Genomic DNA, 26427 nt, shown 5'->3' on the forward strand with positions numbered 1-26427 from the left:
ACCACTGCGCCCCGCCCCGCACCTGACCACTTACGGCTTGACGGTGCCCCCTCTTCCTCAGCCACCACAGTCAGAGAGTTCACAGGCCGTGACTTTAAAGGACCATCTCCCTGACACGTGCCAATTCAGAGAAGAAAAGAAACCATTTGGGGGACTTCCCTGGCGGTCCAGTGGTTAGGGCCCCAGGTTCGATCCCTGGTCAGGGAACTAAGATCCCACATGCCCCTCGGCCAAAAAAAACCCATGTTTTAAAATACTGTGTGTGTCCTGCCCCTAGGTTCTTCAGAACCTTTTTTTTTTTTTTTTAGATTCCATATATATGTCTTAGCATACGGTATTTGTTTTTCTCTTTCTGACTTGCTTCCTGCACTGTCTGCTGCCCCAGGGCCCAGCTCACGGGACACCTCGCTCCACAGATGCCCGGACCGGTCAGAGGTCATATTCAAGGGCACACCCGGCATTAGCACCAGCTGGGTTTGTAGCTAAGGCTAAAGAAATCCTGGTAATTCATAGTTCTTCACCAAAACTGGCCTAAAGACACTGCACTGGTTATCGTCATTGTGTCCCATCAACCCCTGGGAGGGCAGCTGTTATCCTCTGTGAGCTCTGGGGCTTCAGTGGTCTGTCCCACGCGGCCCTGCCCAGGCTGCACCTTCTCTCTCTGCACCGTCTTCCCCGCAGCCCGGGCCCCGGCCCCGGGCGCCCCCCAGGGGATCACGAGGACGCCTGAGGGTGGTTTCCTTCAGGCTGTGGCGACGCCTTCCTTTGATGGTACCCACTTCCCTCTTTTCTGGGAGGGAAACGGGGCCCAGGAAGGTTTGCGAACTTGTCTAAATGAACGGGGCCAAAGTGCGGCTCTGATCTGAAGCCCTGCTGGGTACCCAGCGCTACCAACATTTCTACAGACTGCTCGTCCCTCCCACGCAGGGACCCACATGCGTGCAATCATCACATCTACCTTTATTTTATTAAGCAATAAGCAAACAGATAAACAATAAGAGATGGGGAGGGGGGAGGACCGAAAATGGCTTTTTTTGAAATACTGATTTTTTAAAAAATCAAGTAACTGTTATCACTGTAAGTTGCGGGAGACTTCAGCTGCTCCTGGAGAGGGATTGAATTTTCCTGACATGCAAAACTGATTAGGCAGTGAACGCTTTTCTCCCCCTTTTCCCTGAACACATCTATAAACTTCAATCAATGGGGCAAATTCCAACTAATACTCCGAAAACCATTTCTCATTTCATAATTTACCCAAATCATATGCACAACTGCAAGAGGAAATAAACAGAAATCTCTCAGCATGAATAAGCCACAGTGGATTGTTAATCTTGTCAAGTCAATCCAGCATTAAGGCTAATTTGATCTTTTAAACATTTTATGGAAAACAGCTGTCAGGCTTTCTTTGGAAAAGCCTCCAAGATTTCATAAACCCGAAGGCCAAAAACCTGGACAGGCAGGGAACTGAGGCTCCTCTCCAAGAGATGTGTTCACGTGCAGAAAAGCAGTGACAAGTCGTCTTCACTTCCGGCCACTCTGCACACACGTCACAATCTCTGGCAGAAGGTGGTTTCTGTTTTCCTTGGTGACCTGTGGGAAGAAGCAAGAAAGCGCGCTTCAGAGTCCCTTTCTTTTCCTTCAATTACCTACTCTGCCAGGTAATATTCTAAAAGAAGAGCCTGAAAGGTGAGGGGTGTTTTAGAAAGTGTGACCCAGGGGAGGTACGACCAAGGGAGGAAGCCCAGGTCCTCCAGAGCGCTCTGAAAACTGGGCCGGTGGACTCGAATCCCACCACCAGCTTCTGTGAAGCTGCGGCTCAAACAGTGACAGTGGGTTTTGATGATGGAAGGATTTTTAACCGGAAAAGGGCTACGAATTGAACCCTGGGAGGGATGATGGGAATGCAGGCTGGGACGTGGCCCCTGAGCTCAGCCTGACCTGGAAAGAAGGATGAAGTGAAGTGAAGCCAGGAGAACCTGTGCTTCAGGTGGGCACTGGCCCTCCAGGTGGGCCCTGGAGGTGGACCCACTGGTGCTGGGTCACACCCAGGGTTCTGGGATGCTCTGAAGGTCAGTAATCTACTCACCTCTCCGTGAGCTTAGCAAATTTGCACGTTGCAAGAAACCTCCGACACCAGTCAATGTGAATGACGAGAAACCAGGAGCCCAGAGAAGGGCAGGGCTTTTCCTGAGCTCTCAGAGGTAGCGCGGGCGCAGTGCAGACTAGGACACAGGCCCCTGCATCCCGGTGTGCTACCTCTGTGATCAACAGTTACAAAAACAAACAACACTAACAGTTTATTCAAGCTCTCTCCGATGATCTGTGTTATATTTTTCTTTCTGTCACTACCACAGGCCCATGGAGTACAGCTCGAGCATCCAGACGCCCCCAGGCAGCTGGGTGGGGGGCTGCGCCCCGAACACGGGCAGAGCCGCCTCTCCTCCCATCACCAGTGCCTTCCTCGGTGGCCCACACAACATTCAGCACGCTCTGCTGGTGGGCAAGGTGCTGGGGATGGCGAGACTCAGACCAGGACCTTGACCTCACAGAGCCCGCAGACCAGACGGGGGGCAGACGTGGACAGCAGTGAGAGCAGGGTTGCAGAGGAACCGCAGGCGGTTATGCCCGAGTTGCATCTGACAGGTGGACGCCGGGAGAAGGGCACTGGCAGAGAGAAGGGCCGAGCAGAGAATCACACGGAGGGGAGGTGCGTGCGGCCGGAAGACCTTGAGCGGGTTCGGGGTGCGAGGTCCCCGAGAGGAGACGGGCCTGGTCCCGCTACAGGCCCTCCCCCCGCCGCGGGGGGCAGGGGCCCCGGCTCTGGAGGAAACGCGCAGTGGACCTCACCGCCTGGGGCTCCTGCATCCCACATCCTTCTTGCAAGAGCGCGGCGCCTCTGCCGCACCAGAGCTGCCCACGGCCCCGGGGACCTCCTGACCATCTGAGTCCCGAAAGGACAGAGCCAGGCGGCGGAGGCCGGTCCCCTGACGGTGGTGTCCGAGGATGCCGCCCACTGGACCCCGGGCAGCCCTGGCTCCACCGAAAGGAGGACCATCCGCCCCGTCTTCGCCTTGATGACAAACCGCCCATCCGCATGAGGCTTCGTTGCCGTTCTGGCTTACACTGGCCCGAGCCCGTTCTTGCGGAGAGCATCCGAGGGAGTCCCCGCCGTGGACGGAGGATCGGGGTGGCAGCGGCACGCAGGGAGGGCAGGAGGACACGCGGGCCCTCGGCCCCCGCCTCCGCCCTGGCCTCACGAGGAGTCCCCGAGGCTCTGCCATCAGGGTCCCTGAGGACTCACTGCAGGCCCAGAAGGGCCACCTCCTCTGATGGGGACATTTCATCACCCCCTTTACACACGTGAGAGAGACGGTGAGATGCTGAGCTGGGAGAGGAGGAGAGAGACAGACCAAAGAGGGAAGAAAAACAGGGGCAACGGTGGCAGCGGGGGTGGGGGAGGAGGGGCCAGGCACCGCCCCGCTCCCTCGGACATCCCCAAGGGGGCCCCGGCTCCGCCATCCAGCTCCAGAGGAGCCGCCGCTGGTGGATCTCGGGCACCGGAGGTCAGCAGGTCCGCACTGGACACTTCTGACGTCGTTCAAGTGTAAACTGAAGCCGGTGCGATGAGACACGTGAAGAAACAGGGTCTGCAGGCTGCTGGTAGGATTTCTTCCCCTGGGTCATCACTAAGGCTTCACTTCCAGTCTTTGAAGACCTCAGCCCTCGGAAAGAATGGCTGGGGCGGGGGGATGAAGGGAAGTGAAGGGTGATGAGGTGGAAACCCCGCTACCCAAGACCCCGGTCCTGGGGGCAGGCTGTTCAAGTGGCCCAGCGGAGGCCTGCAGACAAGCAGGATTTAACAGGCGGGAGGCTCAGAGATGATAAAAGAAGAGCCCCAGAGAGCACCGCCAAGCTGCAGGGCCACAGTTCCGCGGTCACGCAGGTGTCCTGCTGGAGCCCCGCCCACCGTCCTCCGGGAGCTGCGGGGCTGCAGCAGGGACAGGGTCCACCCGCCCCCAGCGCGCAGAGAACGTCTCCAAGCCTTGCACAGAAAAAGAACAAAGGATAAAAACTAGAAAAGACACATTCTGATGACTTCTCACTAAAAACTGGTGAACAGAATACTAATATTCTGCCGCCCCCTTGGATTTTTCTAGGATGACTTCTGAAGATTATGCAGTAAGATCTTCATGCAAAGCCGTTTACAGCGTTCAGTTGCCACGTTCCTTTCCAGCCAAGACAAACCCTCAGATGCGAGAACAAGCACAGCATCGTCTGTCAACTCAGGGACGCTTCCCTTTCGGGAGAATTCTGGTCTACTTTTTATTCTACCCCCAGACTTTTGGTGGCAGAAAAGCCCTTCCTGAGAGGCTAACGAGAAGAGGGCACTGGGGGCTGGGAGGGAAAAGGAGGTGAGGACGACTGCAGAAAGGACCCCGGCGTCCTCGCCCTCTCCTCCCACCATGACCTGCCCAGGGCTGCAGGAGGTGCCCGGCCTCGGGCCCCTAGAAAATTGGACGGCGAGTTCCAGGGTGACAGGGCTGCGTCACATTCCTCCTGCGTCTAGCACAGGGTGGGTGCTCCGTCAATGCTTCTTATATTCTAAGCAGAGGAGGGTCTTTGAAATAGAGCTGAGCGGTTAAATACAGATTATGAAGACTCTGGCCTATTAGGCATCTGAGTGGCTCTGAGCCTCCTGGGACCAGGGAAGGGCCTAAGACTGGCCTACCAGTCAATGACTTGGGCGCGGTAACGTCAGGAAGGCTGTGAACATATGGACAGAGGAACAGGCAGGGAAAAAAAATGCCTCTTCATGTATACACTATGTGCAAGAAAGCAAAACAAAACCACATACATTTCCTTGAAACTGTGTGGGAAGTACCCTGACAAGTTTTAAATAAGCAGGGGATTGAAAAAAGAAATTAATTTGACAATGCTCATTATTATACATTAACACATAACAAAAGGATTACTAGTCTCTCCGTTTCACATTGTCTCCATTTCATTTTATTGAACCTAAAAATAGGCTCATTCATGAATTCAAACCCTCTAACCCTACTTTCCCTTGAAGTTTAAAGGCTCTAAACCAAGAATTATTTTGCCAGTGGGGTTTCGGGAACCCAGTGCCCGTGGGATGGGACTATGCTTCCATGGCAACGCCGCTTCTCTCGGGAGGCGGCAGGAGGGGCGCAATGGTTCTTTGTTTCCATGGCAACGCCACTTCTCTCGGGAGGAGGAAGGAGAGGTGATGGTTCTTTGTTTGGGTGTCCTGACTTCTGCGTTGAGTGTACAGCGTAGCTTTACTGAGCTATAATTCATATACCAAAAAATTCAACCTCGGGCAGAATTCGGTGGCTTTTAGTAGATTCCCAGCCGTGCAGTCATCAGCACTATCTATCTGGAGTATTTTCATCACGCCCTCCCCGCCCGCCCCCAATTACCCTCACTCTCAACCACTACACTCACTCCTTCCCCCCAGGTGTTGGCAACCACTAACCAATTTTTTTGGTCTATAGATTTGCCTATTCTGGACATTTCGTGCAGATGGAATCGTACAGTGTGGAATCCTCTGTGACAGGCTTCCTTCCCTTGGTGTCACGTGACGTAAACTCCTCCACGTTGAACACACGTCACCACGGCATTCCCTCTTACTGTCCAGTGATGCCCCATCGTGTGTGTACCACATCCTGTTTGTTTGTTCATCAGCTGATGGACATTTGGGTTGTCACTTTTTGGCTGCTATGTACACCAGTGTACGAGTTTTTGTTTGAACACACGTTTTCAATTCTTCTGGGTACACACTTAGAAGTGGAATCGCTGAGTTATAGGGTGATCCCACGTCTACCTTTCTGACGAACTGCTGCATTTTTACAGTCCCAGCAGCAGGGTATGAGGCCTCCAATTTCTCCACATCCTCACTGACACTATTTTCCATTTCTTTCCTTTAATTTCATTATAGCCATCCCAGCAATGTGCAGTGCTAGCTCACTGTGGTTTTGGTTTGCACTGCCCTAAAAACTAATGGTGTTACATTTTCATGTGCTTATCAACTATTTGCCTATCTTTGGAGAAACGTCTTTTCAGATTCTTTGCTCCTTTTTTAATTGGTTTATTTGTTGTTTTATTATTGAGTTGTAAGAGTTCTCTATGTATTCTGGGATACACAAAGTCCCTTATCAGATATATGATTCTTAAATAGTTTTTCCCATCCTGTGGCTTGTCCTTTTACTTTCTTGACAGTGTCCTTTGAAGCACAAAAATTTTAAATTTTGGTGAAGTTCACTGTATCTACTTTTCTCTCGTCACTTGTGCTTTTGGTGTTGGAACAAATAAGACTCTGCCTAACCCAAGTTTACAGAGAATTACTCCTATATTTTCTTCTAAGAGTTCTATAGTTTCATTCTTACATGTAGATCTACGGTCTGTTTTGAGTTAATTTTTGTGTCAGATGTGAGGTAAGGGTCTGGCTTCATTCTTTTGGATGTGGATGTCCAGTTTTCCAGCACCTTTGGCTGAAAAACAATTTTTTCTTCATTAACTTGTCCTGGCACTCTTGTTGAAAATCAGTTGATCGCAGATGCAAGGGTTTATTTTTGGACTTTCAACTCTATTCTGACAATCTACGTGTCTGTCCCTGTGCCAGCACCACACTGTCTTGATTCCTGTAGCTTTGCAGTAAGTTTTGAAATCGGGAAGTATGAGTCTTCCAACATTTTATGATTGTTTGAGCTGGGTCCTTTAAATTTCCATATGAATTTTAGGATTACCTTGTTAATTTCTACAGAAAACCCTGCCTACTGACTCTTGACCTAAAGGTCGGCAGGTGTATGCTCATTCCTGTACCTACAGGAGTCTGTGACCCAGAAACAGCATCAAATTCCTGGTGAGATGAAAATGGTTTATACCCTGCTTGGTTAAAAAACCCATGGCCAGGCAGAGTAAGAGGAGGTCTAAAAATTTCCAAATTGGAGGGAAGCTGGGACGTAGTTCTCATTTTTCTTGTGATCTTGCAATCCACGGGCAAAAACTAAAAGAAAAACTGCTTTATGGACTAAAACAAGTTTAAGTGGCTCTGAATTCAGAACAGTAGAACAGATTTTAGTTACAGTAACATTTTTCTAAAGTAGGAAGACCAAGTACTTTGCAGGGATCTTAGATTTCCAATCATCTGAACCACCCCTACCCACGAAGGTAACACACATCAGGGCTACGGTAACGCTCAGGCTTGGGAGTCAACAGACCGAGGTCTGAATCCTGGCTGTGCCCCTACTAAGCGAACAACCTCGGACAAGGCCCGCAGCTCTCACTGATGACCAGGCTGCCGTGACGTCCCCGACGCGCTGATGGACCTCAGCGCCTCCCCCAGGTGCCCCAGGACTGGTGGCCACCCTGGCAGCTCAACCCCCGTTCCTGAGACCCCGGGCGTCTCTCCTCTCTCCTGTCCCCTCAGGGGACAGCATTCTCCAGCATCTTCATGAAGGAGAGATCTCGCAGGAAATCAAGTGAAATATGCTTTGGAAATGCCACCAGCATGACCAAGCTCACATTTTTTTGTTAGAAGTGACAGGCAGGGAGAGACATATTTTTTCACGTTGTGAGTCAGAGAAGGATGAAAGCAGTACGAGAGCTCCTGCTGGAATCTGGACCCGTGAAGGTCTTCACCTCTCGTTTCTGTAGCACTGACATTACCATTAAATGTTTTCTGACATGTGGTCTCCCATAACCTAATATTGAAATAAATTTATAACAGTTTGCAGTGGCTACACTTGGCATTAAACTACAGAAGAAATTAGGAAAACATTTAACCAAACTTCTGAGAGGGAAACATAATTTTCGGGAAGAGAAGCTTCGACGCCTGAACCTGCACCAGGATAGAAGTTTCTATATTACTGAATTCCAGAGGTCCCTGTGGCCCTGGATTTTATTTTTTCAGTCTGTTCTTTCCTGGGCAGTTTCTACCGTTTCACCCTCAGGTTCACTGACTCCATCCTCTGTCATCTCCATTCTGCTGGCGGGTCTACCCACGGACTCTGGCGTCAGTTACGCTATTTTACGTTCTAAAATGCTCACTTCATTCTTCCTTACAGCTTCTGTACCTTTGCTGAAGCTTTCAATTTCTTGGCTGAGAGTTTCTATTTTTCATCTGTTTCCAGTGGGTTTGTAATCGCTCACTGAGGCATTTTTATGATGGCTGTTTGAAAATCTCTGCCCTATAACTCCAACATCTATGACGTCTTGCTGTTGGCATGTCGGCTGTTTCTCTCACTCTGGCTGATTTTCCTGGTTCTTGGAATGACAAGTGATTTCCAATCGTGTCTCTCGTGCTCTCCCTGGGGTCCCTGGCCAGTGCGCCTTCTTCCCTCTACCATTCAGGTCTTCTTATGTCTGTTTTATGTACAACGTCCAAGGTTTTTATCTGACTTAGGAGGAGCGACAGGGAGCAGTGTGTCTATCCCACTTTGTCTAGGACTGGAAGTGTCCTCAGGGGTTTTTCTGAAAAGTAAGGCTCTGTTTACCTGACGCTGTTAAGAAGATCAGTCTAGATAATGTGAATAACTTCTGAGTTATTGTGAATACTTTCCCAATATCATGACCTCAGTCCCATCTCCACATCATCTGTCAGCACAGGGAAGCTGCCCTCCGCATTTTACATAGCATAATCCTGATCTGGAATGTTCCTTCGTTTCCCCACTTCCCCCTTCAAAAACCCAGCCAAGAACCACTTCCTTCCGGACAACTCTCCCTACTCCTGTTCACACAAATCTCTCTTCCCACCTCCAGATTTGGACTGTCCCTTGGTCTGTTTTTCTTGAGGGAAGGGAATACACCTCACATGTGCTTGTACCATGGACTAAGCGTCGGATGCAAAGGATGCTCTCAAAAATGAATTCAGGGAACTTTGCTGCCTATTAGAAAGGGAAAGGACCAAAGAAACATCTAATCCAGCCCCTAAATTTGCAGATAAGGAAAATACGATTCTTCATTTATAAAATACGCACCAAAAGATCACACGAGCCCCAGAGGAACACAAGAAAGACAAGAATAACGGGGTCGCTTACAGAATTAACCAGAAGCTAATCACTTTACATCATTAGGAGCCGGGATTACCTTGTCTAGAGAATAACCTCCTAGCTTAGAGAGGAGAAAACGTGGTGTTGTCTTAATATACAGCACTGGTTTCTGGACGTGAGAGTCAACCGCAGTCCCACTGCTGGGTTATTAGTCTGCAGAGACAGCCAGGCCTTGGACGTTAGCATCAGCGCCTCCCCAGCCCTCCAGCCTGGAAGCTGTCTGACCTGAAGACTAATTGTCTTTCATGATCTCTCATTATCCATTGTCTCTATTTCCACAGAAACTCGACAATCACAACCAAAGACTCTAATACGGAAGCCACGTGAAATAACGGATAGAGGAGGTGACATACAACTCCGCAGACAAGGCCCATGTCCACCGAGGAAGTGACCCTGCCTGGCTCTCAGGCCTCCCCGGTTCGCCACCTCCTCCCCCACCGCCGTCCCCAGGGACCACCGTGCCCTGGTGTTGCATTTATCCACCTCTGCCATTGCCTACATGCTTGCTTGCGTTTCTCTCATCGAGCCCCTCCATGAGGATGTCGGCTCCATGAGGACAAAGACGCGGTCTGTCTGGTTCACCACCAAGACGTAGCGTGAGGCCCAGCGCACAGGAGATGCTCAACCTGTATCTACCAAGTGAGAGGATAAACGAACGCAGCAGCGCAAACAGATTCCTCCAAGTCTGGCTGGGCTAATCATCCTGGCGGCTGTCTGCTGCCCAAAGGTACCCTGGACACCTGGGTGACAATGTGGGGATGTCCCCCTGGGGCCAGCCGGCCCTGGGGACAAGTAACCAGCGGTGTGAGGCGCTCACTGGCTCTCTGCAGCTAGAGCACACGCCCGGCCCTCCCACAGAAGTGGCCCTGCCAGCCCCACTGTTTCACCTGGCGCCGGCAGAGGGCTGGCGGAGAGGGACAGCAGAGCGACGTGGCCGCACTGATGCAAACCAACCGAGGCGGCACAGGGAGGACAGTGCCTGACAAAGAGGGGCACAGAGAGACGGCGGGAGAGACGGGCAAGTCTGCGGGCAAAGCGCCGGCAGTGCCACCAGAGCCCCTGACAACCGGCCCAGACGCTGCCCCTGACATACTCGTCCTCCACACATGCTCCACCCCAGGGCTTCTCCCACTGCAGGGGCCCCAGAGCCCCCGAGGGCTGGCGAAGACAAGTTCCTGGGCCGCGCCCAGAGCCTGATTCACCTGTTCTGGGCAGGGTGTCTCACCAGCTGGGTACCTGACACGTGGCCAGTGTGACTGAGGAACAGATTTCTCTAACTTAATTCCGTTTAGTTTAAATGTAAATCGTCCCGTGTGGCTGATGGCCACGGCACCACACGCTGCAGAGAGCACGCTTCCACCCTCGTGGACACTTCTCTGGACGGTGCCACTCTACAGCATCGGAGACTGTGCTTCAAACTGCAGCCGCAGCTTCTCCCCACAGCAGGAGGCAGCCAGTTTCAGAGGGAGACCTTTAAAAGGAGACGGCACTCACTTGCCTCTGCACCCTCATCGCCCTGGGGGAGATGCGCTCAGGCCCAGAGCACTGCTGCCTGCCGCTGATGCTGGCAAGGCCCCGGCGCCCGGTGAGGAGGGCACCGCAGGAGGGGCGGACGCCTCGGGCGGCTCCCCGCAGGCACGTCTGCTTTGGCATCCAGCAGAGGTGTAACTTCGCTTCTATAACTCACCTATATTCTGCCGCGAGAGGAAAAAAATACCACTAACTCAAAGCCAAAGGTATATCTAGAGCCATGTGCTGTTTCAGGGCACCCGCTCCACGCCTGCGGGTAGAGAGGCCCGGGGGTACTCACACTGAACACCTTAATGTCGTTTCGGGTTCTTATCTCTTCCACGAGGGCCAGCGGTTTTCCTTTGGGTACTGGGATGGTGCCAAGGACGACAGTCCCCAGGGTGGACAGCACCTGGCGAACGGCCTGGATGAACGGCTGACTGAAGAGCTCCATCTTCCCCACCTCGTCGATGACACACACGCTCTGCCCCGGGCCACCTCTGGGACCTGCCTGAGGATGACAGAGACACTAACTGGGACACCAGGTCACATGAGGCAACGGGCCCAGGGGTCCCCCTCCCCCACCACTCACCAACTGACCGTCAGAGCAGGGAAGGCAGCCCCACTTCGGGAAGCAGGAGGCCGTCTCTCCGTCCACCCAGAGCAATCAACTGGCGGGAGAATCCAGGGGAGCTCCCCTGGAGACCACAGCACCCAGAAAACTCCGTTCCCTGAGCACCCAGTTTCCCTGGCAATTTCCGCTCTTCTGGAATGGTCCTGATAACGACCAAGCTTTATATTTACAGACACCCAGGCAATAAGCAGGCTTAGAAGAACTGAGGCAGCAGGCCTGGGAGCCCTTGTCAGTTGTTTCGATTTTGAGTTGTATGATGGCCTGTCTGCTAGGAGGAGGTGACCGCTGCGGCCAGATGCCTGTGTATTTCCCAATCTGCGCTACGAGGGTCGGTGGAAAGGAATGAAAATGAAAAGAGAAGGAGTCCTGGTTAAAAAAAAAAAAAAAAGTGAGCACGTTGTGTGCCCTTTAATCTCAGCTTCCCCTGCTAGTGTCTTTATACCGATGCACTTCCACTATGTCCTTGAAGAACCCTCTAGGAAGAGGTGGGGCAGCCAGCCTCCAAGAGTCCTCATTATTCCCAGCTCCTGGGATGTGCACCCTGTGCAGACCCCTCCCCACAGTACCAAGGTGGGTCTGTGTGATCACCAGAGACTGACAGCACGCAAAAGAGACTGCTGTTTCTGTCTTGGTCTCAATCTCTATCCATTCATCCATCCATCCATCCATCCACCTATCCTGGATCACCTGCTCACAGGGAAGATGCCTGCTATGTTGCGAGGACACGCAGGCAGCTGACGGTGAGGTCCAGGTGATAAGGAACTGAGGCCTCATGTCAACAGCCAGGGAGGATCTCAGGCCTCCCAGCAACCATGACCGTGAACTTGGAAGCCTCAGGGCACTGTAGCTTCATGAGAGACCCTGAGCCTGAACCATTCAGCAAAGCCGTTCCTGGATTCCTGATCCAGGGAAACTGTGAGATTATAAGTGTTCGTTGTTTTAAGCTGCTAGATCTTGGGGTAATTTGTTACACAGCAACAGGGAACTAATACACATGTCCTCTCTAGAAAGCCTTCCCAGAGAAAGCTGATAGGACTTTCAGTAGTTTTTCCACAGCAGGGACACAATAGAACATACAATAAGCACTTCAGTGAATGCTGAGTGACAAATACATTTCTATATCTTTATATAAATGATTATTTTGAAAACGGTATGTAAAGCTGATTTACAAAGTACTTTTCACTGTAAGTTCTCAGATTCCTTAAATACTAACATCAATACATTCTCAGAATGAATGGCTAAGTTAAGCTAGATTTTGCTCCAGTTCTAAATACCAAAGCTCTTACACAGTGTGGCCATGGGTGGCGTGCATATGGTGACCAGTGACAGATGGGGCTGAGGGCAGATCCTGGAGCCTCGTATGGTGCACAGAGGGGTGGGATGCTGTCCAAAGGCTGAGACTCAAAGTCAGGATCACACATTGTGCTTGAAAGGCTGCTCACTGTGTGGATTCAGGAAGACAGGGGCGACTTCTTTTGGAACAGACAGCATGGGATTGGAGGGAAGCCTTAGAGCAGTGGTTTTCAAACTTTTCTGTAAGTGGTACTCTTAATTCTCCTGCTTATTATCAAATACATATAACATATTTTTCCACTCCTTTTATTGGCAGAAAGACCAGGAAGGGGCCCACTGTCGTCGTGCGAGAGAGGTCTAAACAAGCACCCAGGCTTCTGTGTTGCTCGTCACTTCCCGTTCACCTCTGAGTGGACCTGCGTGCGTTTGTATACACATAGCTGCCCCGTCTCCCCGCTAGAGGCAGAGATGACGCTGTATTCATCTTTTTCCTTCCCATGGAGTTGAACAGCGCAAAGCTGGGCTGAGGCAGCTGATGTGGCCCTGCGCTGGCAGGGCAGCTAAGCGAGGGAGAGTGAGGGGTCAGTTCCTATTTCAACATTTTCTTCAAAAAATGAATGCCAGGGCTTCCCTGGTGGCGCAGTGGTTAAGAATCCGCCTGCCACTGCAGGGGACACGGGTTTGATCCCTGGTCCGGGAAGATCCCACATGCCGCGGAGCAACTAAACCCGTGCACCACAACTACCGATCCTGCGCTGTAGAGCCCGTGAGCCACCACTACAGAGACCGTGCGCCACAACTACTGAGCCTGCTCGCCTAGAGCCCGTGCTCCACAACAAGAGAAGCCACTGCAATGAGAAGCCCGTGCACCGCGACAAAGAGCAGCCCCCGCTCGCTGCAACTAGAGAAAGCCCACGCGCAGCAACGAAGACCCAACGCAGTCAAACTGGGGAGAAAGAAAACAGCTATCGGCCACCCGTGTGTCAGCATAAAAACAGACACTCCCACAACAGCGAGCCATCCCAACTGACCTGCCTCTGAGTAAGGAGTGTCTGGGGCATTTTGCTGCCCCCAGAGACTATGAATACCTGTGGACGCTGTCTTTCCGGAGGCTACAATCTAAACAGCAAACAGAACTCCACTCCAGCACATCAGAACGACAGTTTTGAAAGCGGTTAGTTCCGAGACAAACAGCATCAAAGCATGCGTGAGCACCCATGGCTCTGTGTTTAGTGGGTGCACGTACGCGGGCGGTCAGATACACGTGAGCAGGTCCACGATAAAGCACACGGCTCCACAGCCACCCTGCCTGCCTTTCTCTGCGACGTGCACCAATGAGAGCTCACCTACATCATTTAAACTTCCGGACACACACGTAGACATTATTTTCTACCAACTGGAAATGCTCATTTTAAAACCTTAGCTTATATAAAATCCCCATTCTGTCCAGAATTAGGGACTTTCTTTATCCAGAAACTATAGGAATCTCAAAAAGGCTGGGATTTTTAATGAAAAATTGAGTTATTCACGCTCAGTTGAGACTGATGTCAGAGGCTAAGCCACTCAGACACCTGTAAACAGTCAGCCTGTTTTTCTGAATAACACATGAACATATATGAATGAGCTTAATAAAAGAACTACAATTATGTTCAGAATTGTTTCCTTTCTACATGGAAAGAAATTGTTTCAATTTTAAAAGGAAACAAAAAAAACTCAGTGACCATTCACCCTGTTTTCCATTATTCTAAATGCTCTTCTGAGTTGATGAAGACACAGGGGTACAGCACTAGGGCCCAGGTTTGAAAACCATCAGTAGCCTGGCTCCGGCTTCCCCGTTTCCGGCCGTGGGTTCCAGCCGTGGGTACGGAGTAAGGAGCCCGTGCAGGACTCTGGGTGGCTCTGGGCCACGTGGTTAAAAGCACTGAGCACACCCTATGGGAGCAGCCGTTCTCCGGGCATCCCCTCCCCGCAGAAGACAACTCAGGCGGCATCACTGCGGTCCTCTGTGCCAATCCCCACGCTCTGCTCCTGTGCTTGCATTTCAGCTCGTTATACATTTTCACTGTCACAAAGAGTGGGAAAACCTTCTCTGTGCAAAGCATATTTCAGTCCCTATGTTGGTTCTGAGGGAGAAGATATTTTCTTGGGATAGAGTCCTAACGTTGATAAGCCAGGAGTGAGAGAAGTTACGAATAATGTTATAGCTTTGGTTACACCCAGCTAGCTTGCTTTCCAGAAAGAGTAAATCAATTTAGAGCGACAATGAAATACCTCCGTATCAGCTTTGCTGGAGAGCTGAAAAACAGTGTGATTCTTTTGGTCCTTTGTTTCATCCTTATGTGGACTTTTAAGGATACAAAGAAAATGTAAACATAAAATAAGCAATTTCCTTCAACCAAAATACTGAACGAAGAAAAAGCTAATTAAAGTTGCCTTTGCCTTATTCTGAATTATTTAAATAATACATATTTCCAGTGGTATTAAGGTTGCCATTTGTTTTTTTTTAAACATCAGACACAGACTGGCTTCTGAGCTCGCCTGTCTGGGACAGCAAGTCTCAGAAGTGACGGGAGGGAACCAGGCGGCCGTCGGCCAGAAGGTAGGCAACAGAACTGGAGCCCTGCCCCCTGAATAGCCACAAGTTCTGGGGAAGCTGGAAAGGCAAATGGTGCCAACAGCGGCCAAGGCTGAGCAAGTTCCTCGACCCTCTTAAGTCATTAGCTGTAAGGCAGGGCTCCAGCTAGACTTTTATGTGTGTTTGTTCCAAGCTTTAAAGTTTTAGGATCCCTCAGCAGTCTGGCGGCATGTCGACTGCGTGTCCCCGGGGAGTAAGATGCCAGGCTGGCGGCCAGGACGAGGCGTTCAGGCGGCCCTGTGCGCCCCGCAGCACTGAGCACGCGCGGGGCAGAGCTGCTCCCACCACGTGCCGGAGGCTGGTCCTGAGGCTCTTCCTGGTGTCCCCACGGGCCTCCCCCGGCTCCACACCAGCACCTGACCGCAGAGCGCCTTGGCATCTTCCAAGCTACGAGAAGGACCCTGGGGCTGACTGTCAGCCCAGGGGGATCAAGAACCCAGTCCCCCTCGTGATCCCAGCGCCGTGGGACCGGACTAGATGTTTGGGCTCGTGGGTCCCATGACGGGCCCCGGTTCCCAGCGAACACAAATCAGACTGTTGATGTGACGTCCTCCCAAGGTCCTGCGCCCATCACCTCCCTCAACTTCTCAAGAAAAGTGACCATAACCATCCCTATGCTCTGCACCTCCTGGCAGCCGGGACTAACACACTTTACAAGCATGACCGCCTTCAGTCCTAATAACTTCACGTAGCAGACATCGACATCTCTGCGCTACAACGAAGGAAGGGAAGCCAGGGGGTAAGTGACTCATCCAGTCCCCGAGCTCCCAAGGGACAGGGCTGGGGAGGCTGACCCAGTATCACCCAACTCCATGGCCTCTGCCACCCACCGTAGGCAATTCCATCTGCACAGTTTCCACATGAACTAAGGAAAGAACTGAGTCTCAGAAAGTCATCTCACCATGAAGAAACCACTTTTTTCGCCAATGAGAGAAGGAAGAGTGCCTTAGTTTCTAGGGCCCTACAGAGGTATAGCCACAAAAACGCTATTTTTTTGGATTAATTATATTACTCAAAAAACCCTACCTATTTGGGGTCCCAGAGCAAAAATATCACCAACCTCATTTTCTCACGTACAGAGAATGGCCCTGCAGGTGAAGGGGCCTCTACCCTCTGCCAGGAGCTCACCTCTTTGCACACAGTAGAGAAGACAGGAGCGGGCATCCCAATGTGCACAGGCTTGCCTCGGCGAGATGCGGAGCTCGCTTCCAGGCACCCGGAATAAAGCCAGTATCACACTAAGGTGAGTCGCATGAATTTTTTAGTTTCTTGGTGCATCTAAAAAGTGTGCAATCGCATTATGTCTAAAAGAACGATGTACGTACCTTAATTAAAAAATACTTTATTACTAAAAACTGCTAACCATCATCTGAGCTTTTAGCAAGGAGTAATCTTTCTGCCGGTGGACGGTCTTGCCTCAGTGCTGAAGGCTGCTGACCGATCCGGACGGTGGTTGCTGAAGGGTGGGGTGGCCATGACAATGTCTTAAAATAAGACAACAATGAGGTCTGTCGCATTGATTGGCTCCTACGAATGATTTCTCGGCAGCAGGCAATGCTGTTTGACAGCATAGACCTTCTTTCAAAATTGGAGTCAATCCTCTCAAACCCTGCTACTGCTTTATCAACTAAGTTTATGGAATACCCTAAATCTTTGTTGTCATGTCAACAATCTCACAGCATCTTCACCAGGAGTAGATTCCATCTCAAGAAACCTCTTTTCTTGCTCGTCCATAAGAAGCAACTCCTCATCCATTAAAGCTGTATCCTGAGATGGCAGCAGTTCAGTCCCATCTTCAGGCTCCACTTCTAGTTCTCTTGCTGTTTCCACCACATCTGTGGTTACTTCCTCCACTGAGGTCTTTTTTTTTCAATATTATGGCTTTTATTAAAACGCTGCACAGAATATCCTTATACACACATTTGACTCTCTCATTAGGATGAACCTCCAAAAGTGGAATCACTGGATCATCCACTGAGGTCTTGAACCCCTCAAAGTCACCCATGAGGACTGGAAGCAACTTCTTTCAAATTCCTGTTAATGTTGATATTCTGACCTCTTCCCATGAATCATGAACATTCTTAATGGCATCTAGAACAGTGAATCCTTTCCAGAAGGTTTTCAATTGACTTTGCCCAGATCCATCAGAAGAATCACTATCTCTGGCAGCTATAGCCTTACAAAATATATTCCTTAAATAATAAGACCTAAAAGTTGAAGTTACTCTTTGATCCATGGGCTGTAGAATGGATGTTTTCTGAGCAGGCATGAAGAAAACATGAATCTCCAGCTTCTCCATCAGAGCTCTTGGGTGACCAGGTGCATTGTCAATTTTGAAAGGAATCTTTTTTTCTGAGCAGTAGGTCTCAGCAGTGGGCTTCATATATTCAGCAAACTATGTTGTCAACAGATGTGCTGTCACCAGGCTTTGTTATTGCACGTACAGAGCACAGGAAGAGTAGATTTCACATAATTCTTAAGGGCTCTAGGATTTCCAGAATGGTAAATAAACACTGGCTTCAACTTCAAGTCACCAGCTGCACTGGCCCCTACCAAGAGAGTCAGCCTGTCCTTTGAAGCTTTGAAGCCAGGCATTGACTTCTCCTCTCCAGCTATGAAGGTCCTATGTGGCATCTTCTTCCAACAGAAGGCTGTTTCTTCTACATTGAAAATCTGTTGTTTGGTGTAGCCACCTTCATGAATATCTCAGCTAGACCTTCTGGAGAACTTGCTGCAGCTTGGGCATCAGCACCTGGGGCTTTACCCTGTACTTTCATGTTATGGAGACAGCTTCTTTCCTCAAACCTCATGAACCAACCTCTGCTGGCTTCAAGCTCTTCTTCTGCGGTTTCCTCACCTCTCTCAACCCTCAAAGAACTGAAGAGAGTTAGGGCTTTGCTCTGGATTACGCTCTGGCTTAATGGAATGTTGTCGCTGTTTTGATCCTCTCTCCAAACACTAAAACTTTCTTCCTATCAGCAGTAAGGGTGCTTTGCTTTCTTATCATTTGTGTGTTCACTTTTAATTTCCTTCAAGAACTTTTCCTTTGCACTCACAGCTTGGCTAACTGGCACAGGAGGCATAGCTTTCTGCCTGTCTCGGCTTTCAACGTACCTTCCTCGCTGAGCTTAATCATTTCCAGCTTTTGAAAAGTGAAAAGACGTGCAACTCTTCCTTTCACTTGAATGCTTGGAGGCCGCAAACCTTCAGTTTGTAAAAAAAAGGCAGTATCTGCAAAGCACAAGACAACGAGGTATGCCTGTACTACCTTCTAAATCCTCCTTATCAGCTGACGGTGTTTACAATAACTGTTTTTTTTTAAATTTCAATTGCTTAGTAAAAATTTTAATCACTACTTAAGCTTTTGATAAAAGTTTGGTATTTTTGATGCCTGATAACCTTCTATTAGAAATTCTCTGAAGGAGATAAAAGTTGATAATTTTTGCTACAGTGAAATGGTGACGACTTTTTTTTTCTAACTAATGAGGTAAATGGATACAAAGAGAGGAGAGGAGTACAGCTTAGATCAGGGAAAAATCAATCTTTATGGATTTGTCTTGTTCAGTTTTTGAATGTACAGTGATTTTATGTTTGTTTCACCTTGCTATAGAAAGTATTTCAAAACGGGGTAGCTAAATTTGCTTTCCAGTTGAAGACTCAAGAGAAAGTTATTATCTTAAGATAACCTAATAAAGTTTATAAAGTATTAGAAAAGGGCTTCCCTGGTGGCGCAGTGGTTGAGGGTCCGCCTGCCGATGCAGGGGACACAGGTTCGTGCCCTGGTCCGGGAAGATCCCACATGCTGCAGAGCGGCTGGGCCCGTGAGCCACGGCCGCTGAGCCTGTGCGTCTGGAGCCTGTGCTCCGTGACGGGAGAGGCCACAGAGGTGGGAGGCCCGCGTACTGCAAATAAATAAATTAGAAAAATTAACTGGGAGAAATTGTGCTGAGGAGGATGTGCTTGGTCATAAACAGCTCCCTACTCACAGCTACTAGTTCAAAGGAAAAAAAGAATAAACGTACAGGGAAGAAACTGGTCAATTCCTTGATCGGGTAATCAAATTACCATCACCAACCATCACATGCCTCCAGATGAGAGGCCAGGAAGGATGCCTCACCACACACTACAGAATTCCAGCTGAACCCAATCACAAGGAACCATCAGAAAGCCCCAAAAGAGGAACATCCTATGAAAATAGAGCTGCACTCTTCAAAAATGTCACTGTCACAAAGGACAAAAAACATGACCGTGGAAATGTTCCACGTTAAAGGAGGCTATCAAGACACGACAACTAAAGGTAATGCCTGGCTCTAGACTGAAGGAAAAGAAATGCTACGAACAACACTGTTAAGTCAACTTCTAAAACCAGCATATGAGGGGTAGGGTAGATCAAAGGATTTTCTCAGTAAACTGACTGAGGTTGACAACTGCGCCAATTATGTAACAGCATATCCTTACGCTTCAGGAAAAATACTGCACGTTTAGGACTTACGTACTGTGATGATTACAACATACTCTCAAATGGTCCTCCCCCAATTTATATGTTTATACAAACATACAGACACACACACACACAAGAAGAGAGAGGGAATAAACAGGGCAAATGTTAAAAATAGGTGACTCTGGATACCAAGTCCACAGGGGGTCTTGCACTATCCTTATCTTTACAAGGTTCTCTAGGAGTAAAATTATATCCAAATAAAGTTTTTAAAAGTTAAGACTCAATACAAAAAAAGAAAACACTCACATGCATACTTTCTCAGTATCTGGTTCAAGAAAAGCACCAACTCCTGGCATGAGAGCTTCCTTCTGACGGCGCACAGGGCTTCAGACCGATGTGCACAGGACAAGGGCCAGGAGGAAGGACAGAGCGGGTGGTCAGAGGGAGAAAGAAAGGCCAGTCGCACACATCCTTCTCCAGGCACACTTCCGGAGCACGTGACTTCCCCGTGCTTCTTGGGAGGGGGTGCAGAAGAGTCACGCGAAGGAGAGGAAACCCAGGGCAGCAGCCGGCTTGGCATCTAACTGCACAGAACTGCACCCCGGCCGGCAGTGGGAAGTGATGAGCAGCCCACCTGCCCGGTGGAACCCGGGAGATCACCGGAAGGGCGGCCACGACAAAGCCTGCACGGTGAACTAAGGAGCCAACCTTATACGATGCTTGCAGTTCTTCTTCCTATTTTGATTCACTGCAGGAATGCTTTTACTGAAAAATTTTTACTTTTCATGTCTGCACCAGATAGCTTCTAATTCCCCTTGCTGATCTTGTAATACGTACGTGTGATCGTGAGGTACAGAATCAGAACATGGGGCGGAACCAAGAAGCGAATGCCAGGCTTGCTAACAGCGAAGGAGATTCTAAAGCATGCTTGGGCTCTTGTCAGCCTTTCAAGAACGGCTCCTGACTCGATTTTTCTAAATTCTTTCTAAAGCTCAGTGGCCTGAAATACTAAGTGGCCTTTCCAGGTCAAGGTATTAAAAAAAAGAACCTTTCCCTGGACAGTTGATCTCGCACCTTCAAATGAAGTTTCAAAGATCTGAAGCAGACTCTTCTTTCAGAATCAAAAGCAGATCCTGCTCTCAGAAAGAATATGCACTGAAAGCCATATTTTGAACAAAACAGAAAAACGCAACCAAGCGTGTGGGTTTTCAGTGGGTATTCTGGTTCTAGCTCATTATCCCTTCCATGGATCTTTATAAAAAATGACACTGCTCAGCCTAAAAAATAAGGCTTTGAGTAGACGTCTCTTGTTCTTCACAACCTTATAATCTGCTGTTACCGTTTTGTGTGAGTAGGAGATACACCGGGAACCAACCAAAATGTTAAATCCTATACTGCATCAAATTCTAATAAAGCATTCAAGGTGGCTGTCAAAAAGACCATTATGCAAAAGGCCAGCGTTATCCTAACAGCCTTGATCATTAGAAAACTGAAAAAGCAATCTTAATTATAGCAGCATCAGAAAATACAAAAGATCCATGAATAACCTTACAAAAAATTTTTTAAAAAGAAACGGAAAGAGAGAGAGATTCTGTTTTGGCTGTAGAGAATGAAGACTGTCTGGAAGATTAGTATGTTCTTTATATTATAATAACTACATTTTTGTATAATTCCAGTCACTTCATACAAGACTTTTTGTAACAGATTACAGTTCATACCAGTACTGCTGCTTATAAGCTGTTTGTCGTTGGGCAAATTACTTTCTATTCTATGCCTCAGTTTCCTCATCTGTAAAACAGGAAAACAGTGACAGTGTTGTCCTGAGGATTAAATGAGTTAGTGTCTGAAGCATAATTTGAACTCAGTAACTTTACCACCACCATTACTATTATCACTAACATTGCCACAATTTGGAAGAACAAGCAAACAAGAACGGATAAGACATTGTTTTGAAGAAGAGTAATACAAGTAATTACCAGAGTACTGATGCAAGCATCAAACAGATCAACGAAAGAGAACAGACAACCCTAAAACATTATACACACACAGGTATTTTTTTAATATAATAAATGCAGCATAATAAACTAATGAGAAATGAGTTATTAACAGATGATTTTGGAAAACCAGCTAAGTATTTGGAAGAAAATCAATTGAGAGTCTCATTGAATATTACATTCCAGATAAATCCAGATGGATTAAAAAAATGTCAAAAAAAAAAGCACACAGAAGAAGAAACATATAGGTAAAAAATTTTATATTAACTTGGAATAGGAACAGACTTTCTCAATATTAAAAAAGAAAAAAAAAGGAAATCACCAAAGCGACAAACTGAGAAAGAGAATCAATAAAAATAAAAAAAGTTATTTACCTTATAAAAGATCTCTTTAAGCTAAAAGAAAAAAATGCGGAAATGAACAAACAACTTAGATTCTTAAAAATACCCAATAAAACAACTGAAAAACTTTTAACCTCATTAGTACTTTAAAAAGATAAATCAAAGCAAAGCAACGTGTTTTAGTATCAAAAGTCAGTATAGTGCTCAGTGTTGGCAGAAGTGCAGCAAGAGAAGCACACATGCACATGGCAGGGGGTGCAAAGTGACACAACTGTCACACACACACAGCAACACCCTGGAAATTCACACCCCTCCACCCCGTATTCCACCCGTAGGTCCCCCACAGGGAGACAGTCATGGCTGGATTAAGGATGATCCACAAAGAGGGCTTCCTGCAAAGTTACCTGCAACAGTGATAAATAAATTCAATGTCCGACACTGAGGGAGTAACAGTTAAATCAGAGATGGAAATCCATACCACCATATATTATGCAGTCATTAAAGTATCACAGTTGTTGTTGTTTTTTTGCCATACCGCACCGCTTGTGGGATCTTAGTTCCCTGACCGGGGATTGAACCCATGCCTCCTGCAGTGGAATCACGGAGTCCTAACCACTGGACCGCCAGGGAATTCCCAAAGTATCACAGTTTTGAAGATTATCATGTTGTGAGACCATTCCCATGTCACTCAATCGTATTAAATGAAAAAGCCCAAACCTATAAAACTATATTTGGCATTTTCCCCAATTTTGGATGACTATAATAAAGAAACGAGGTATAGAAAAAGGGCAGAAACAAAATATGCTAAAAGTGGTTAACTCAGTGATAAGACTGAGTTATCCATATTTTCTTTTCTTATTTTATACTTTTTACACATTTTCTACCTTAAGTATGTAGAACTTTAATACTCAAGAAAACAGTAAATGTTGTCAAATGAGGGAAGACGTAGCCATGGAATGAAAAGAAAAATCAACAATAGTAAAGTCTACCAGGGCTTTCTAAAAGCCTTACTGAGTCTAGAATGTTTACCATCTATTCTGTGTCGATTTCCCATGTGCCCATGGTGGTGGGCTGGCCTCCACTCCTGCCTGGGGAAGAGCAGCAAGAGCCCCACAGCAGGCTGGCTTCTGCCTGGCCTCAGGCTGCTGCCTTTCGGCTCCCAGACACATTCTTACTCCCCAACCCACAGGCATGGCCCTGCTGGCCCAAAGAATAATTTTTCTTATGTTTTTCACAGTACCTAAAAAAAACAACTCAAAATATTTTTCAACAATAGTGAAGTTTCTCACACATAGGAAGCACTTAATAGATATTCCTTAACTTATTGTCAGAGTTCGTGTTTTCATATACCCTGGGCGCTAGAAGCTAACCCACTGTCTGTTTAAAGGCTCTCACCTGCCTGGAGGCATAACCCTCCCAAACCTCAGACTATACTACAAAGCTACAGTCATCAAAACAGCGTTGTGTTGGCACAAAAACAGAAAACGGATCAATGGAATAGAATAGAGCCCAGAAATAAATCTACACACTTACCTAATTCCCTGGCAGTCGAGTGGTTAGGACTCCTCGCTTTCCCTGACAGGGGCCGGGGTTCAATCCCTGATCCGGGAACTAATATCCCATAAGCCACCACCAAAAAAAAAAACAAACAAAAACCCTACACACTTATGGTTAATTAATCTTCAACAAAGGAGGCAAGAATATATCAATAAAATGGGAAAAAGTCTCTTCAGCAAGTGGTGCTGGGAAAACTGGACAGCTGCATGTAAATCAATGAAGCTAGAACGCACCTTCACACCATGCACAAAAATAGACTCAAAATGGCTTAAAGACTTAAATATAAAACAAGACACCATAAAACTCCTAGAGGAGAACACAGGCAAAACATTCTATGACATAAATCATACCAATGTTTTCTTAGGTCAGTCTCCCAAGGCAATAGAAATAAACACAAAAATAAACAAATGGGACCTAATCAAACTTACAAGCTTTTGCACAGCAAAAGAAACCATAAACAAAACAAAAAAACAACCTACAGAATGGGAGAAAATATTTGCAAACAATGTGACTGACAAGGGCTTAATTTCCAAAATATACAAACAGCTCATACAACTCAACAAAAAAAAAACAAACAACCCAATCGAAAAATGGGCAGAAGACCTAAATAGACACTTCTCCAAAGACATACAGATGGCCAATAGGCACAGGAAAAGATGCTCAACATCACTAACTATTAGAGAAATACAAATCAAAACTACAGTGAGGTACTACCTCATACTGGTCAGAATGGCCATCATTAAAAAATCTGCAAATAATAAATGCCGGAAAGGGTGTGGAGAAAAGAGAATGCTGAAACACTGTTGATGGGCATGTAAGTTGGTGCAGCCACTACGGAAAACAGTAATGGAGGTTCCTCAAAAAACTAAAAATAGGGCTTCCCTGGTGGCACAGTGGTTGAGAATCTGCCTGCCAATGCAGGGGACATGGGTTCGAGCCCTGGTCCGGGAAGATCCCACATGCCGCGGAACAACTAGGCCCGTGAGCCACAACTACTGAGCCTGCGCGTCTGGAGCCTGTGCTCCGCAACAAGAGAGGCAGTGATAGTGAGAGGCCCACGCACCGCGATGAAGAGTGGCCCCCGCTCGCCGCAACTAGAGAAAGCCCTCGCACAGAAACGAAGACCCAACACAGCCATAAATAAATAAATAAAGCAAACTGTCAACAAGTAAAAATAAATAAACACTATTATATTTAAGGGCAGTCTGTTCCTTTTAAAAAAAAAAAAAAACTAAAAATAGAGTTACTGTATGATCCAGCAATTCCACTCCTGGGCATATATCTGGACAAAACCATAATTCAAAAAGATACATGCAGGGCTTCCCTGGTGGCACAGTGGTTGAGAGTCCGCCTGCCGATGCAGGGGACACGGGTTCGTGCCCCAGTCCGAGAAGATCCCACATGCCGCGGAGCGGCTGGGCCCATGAGCCATGGCCGCTGAGCTTGCGCGTCCGGAGCCTGTGCTCCGCAACGGGAGAGGCCACAACAGTGAGAGGCCTGCGTACTGCAAAAAAAAAAAAAAAAGATACATGCACCCCTATGTTCATAGCAGCACTATTTATAATAGCCAAGACATGGAAACAACCTGAATGTCCACTGACAGATGAATGGATAAAGAAGATGTGGTACATATACACAATGGAATATTACTCAGCCATAAAAAAAAAGAACGAAATAATGCCACTTGCAGCAACATGGATGGACCTAGCGATTAGCACACTAAGTGAAGTGAGTCTGAAAGACAGATACCATATGATATCACTTATATGTGGAATCTAAAATACGGCACGAATGAACTTAGCTACACAACAGAAACAGACTCACAGACATAGAGAACAGACTTGTGGTTGCCAAGGGGGAAGGGGGAGGGGAGGGAAGAATTGGGAGTTTGGGGTTAACAGATGTAAACTATTACATAAAGGATGGATAAACAACAAGGTCCTACTATACAAAACAGGGTACTATATTCAATAACCTGGGATAAAACATAATGGGAAACAATGTAAAAAAGAATGTCTATATGTGTATAATGGTGTCACTTTGCTGTACAGCAGAGATTAATGCAACATTGTAACTCAACTATATTTCAATAAAAAATAAAAAAGCAACAAAAAAATAAAGGCTGTCACCGGCCTAAATGTGGTTTCTAAAACTTTCAGCTTACTTTAGTCGGTCATTCCAATTGCCAATAATGAAACCTGTCTCTCTATAATATCCTATTTTTGTTGCCTGTTACTTAAACTTTCTTTTCTTTCTTTCTTTCTTTTTTAAGTATAAAGGCAAAACACTAATTCCTTTTCCTTTCTTTGTCCCCAGTAAAATACATGAGATGGGAGAAAAAATTCTGCTTCAGAAAAGAAACCCATGGATAGGAACCTGCAGCCTGGGAAATTTTCCTACCTAGAATGTTGAAAGTCTGGGTTTGGTAATCAAAGTATAAAATATTGGAAGAGTCTGCTTTTCTTTCTTTTTTAACTAAGAAAAAAAAGAGATTCAAGTTCTTATTCCGGTCAGTACACGATTTCTTATATAATCCTGCAGATAGACGTCAAGGCCGTATGTGCACACTGCTCTCCTAGGATTGTCTGCTCTAAGCAAGGTAAGTAAAAATCATTCTTTATATGGATCCAGTACCCAAAGCCAGAGTCATCATCTGGAATTTGATTTGAAGTATTTCACTTGCTTCTTGAGCATTTAAGTAGAGAGGTAGGTATTTGACGGGAAAAGAACTAGAGAGAAAAATATCATGCTTCCTGACTGTTTCCGCACAAGACAACAGGCACGAGAGTCCCCAGTGCAGGGAACGAAAGTTCCTAGAGGAAGAAATCAGGAAGAAAGGTGAGGGGAGCAGGCGAGGGGGGGTGAAGCCGAGGAGCAGGTGGGCTTGGAGGGGCAGCAGCCGCTACCAACACAGTGCAACATCCCGCCGGCCCCGGGAGTCAGAAGCTGCCC

General features: G+C 47.6%; 1 protein-coding gene and 1 long non-coding RNA gene across 3 annotated transcripts in view; one reads left to right on the forward strand and one right to left on the reverse strand.

The window, feature by feature from the left end:
* Positions 1–940: 940 nt before the first annotated feature.
* NTPCR (nucleoside-triphosphatase, cancer-related) overlaps positions 941–26427 on the reverse strand; it is a 36826-nt gene continuing 11339 nt past the window's right edge. Inside the window, exons 4-5 of one of the 2 annotated variants that reach the window (XM_067711087.1) lie at positions 10882–11087; positions 941–1590 (exon numbers count right to left, since the gene is read on the reverse strand). In XM_067711087.1, coding sequence (XP_067567188.1) covers positions 10911–11087 — 177 coding nt within the window. In that variant the 3' untranslated portion in view covers positions 941–1590; positions 10882–10910. Of the gene's footprint in view, positions 1591–10881; positions 11092–26427 lie in introns of both variants that reach the window. The other variant, XM_067711086.1, reaches the window with a different exon arrangement.
* LOC137209415 (uncharacterized) lies at positions 1966–25903 on the forward strand. Its single transcript, XR_010936052.1, has 5 exons — positions 1966–4573; positions 9353–12141; positions 12837–16385; positions 18201–18395; positions 25792–25903. It is a non-coding gene; the product is annotated as an uncharacterized lncRNA (long non-coding RNA).

This window comes from Pseudorca crassidens, chromosome 16 (genome assembly GCF_039906515.1).
Source record: "Pseudorca crassidens isolate mPseCra1 chromosome 16, mPseCra1.hap1, whole genome shotgun sequence".
NCBI classification, from domain to species: Eukaryota; Metazoa; Chordata; class Mammalia; order Artiodactyla; family Delphinidae; genus Pseudorca; species Pseudorca crassidens.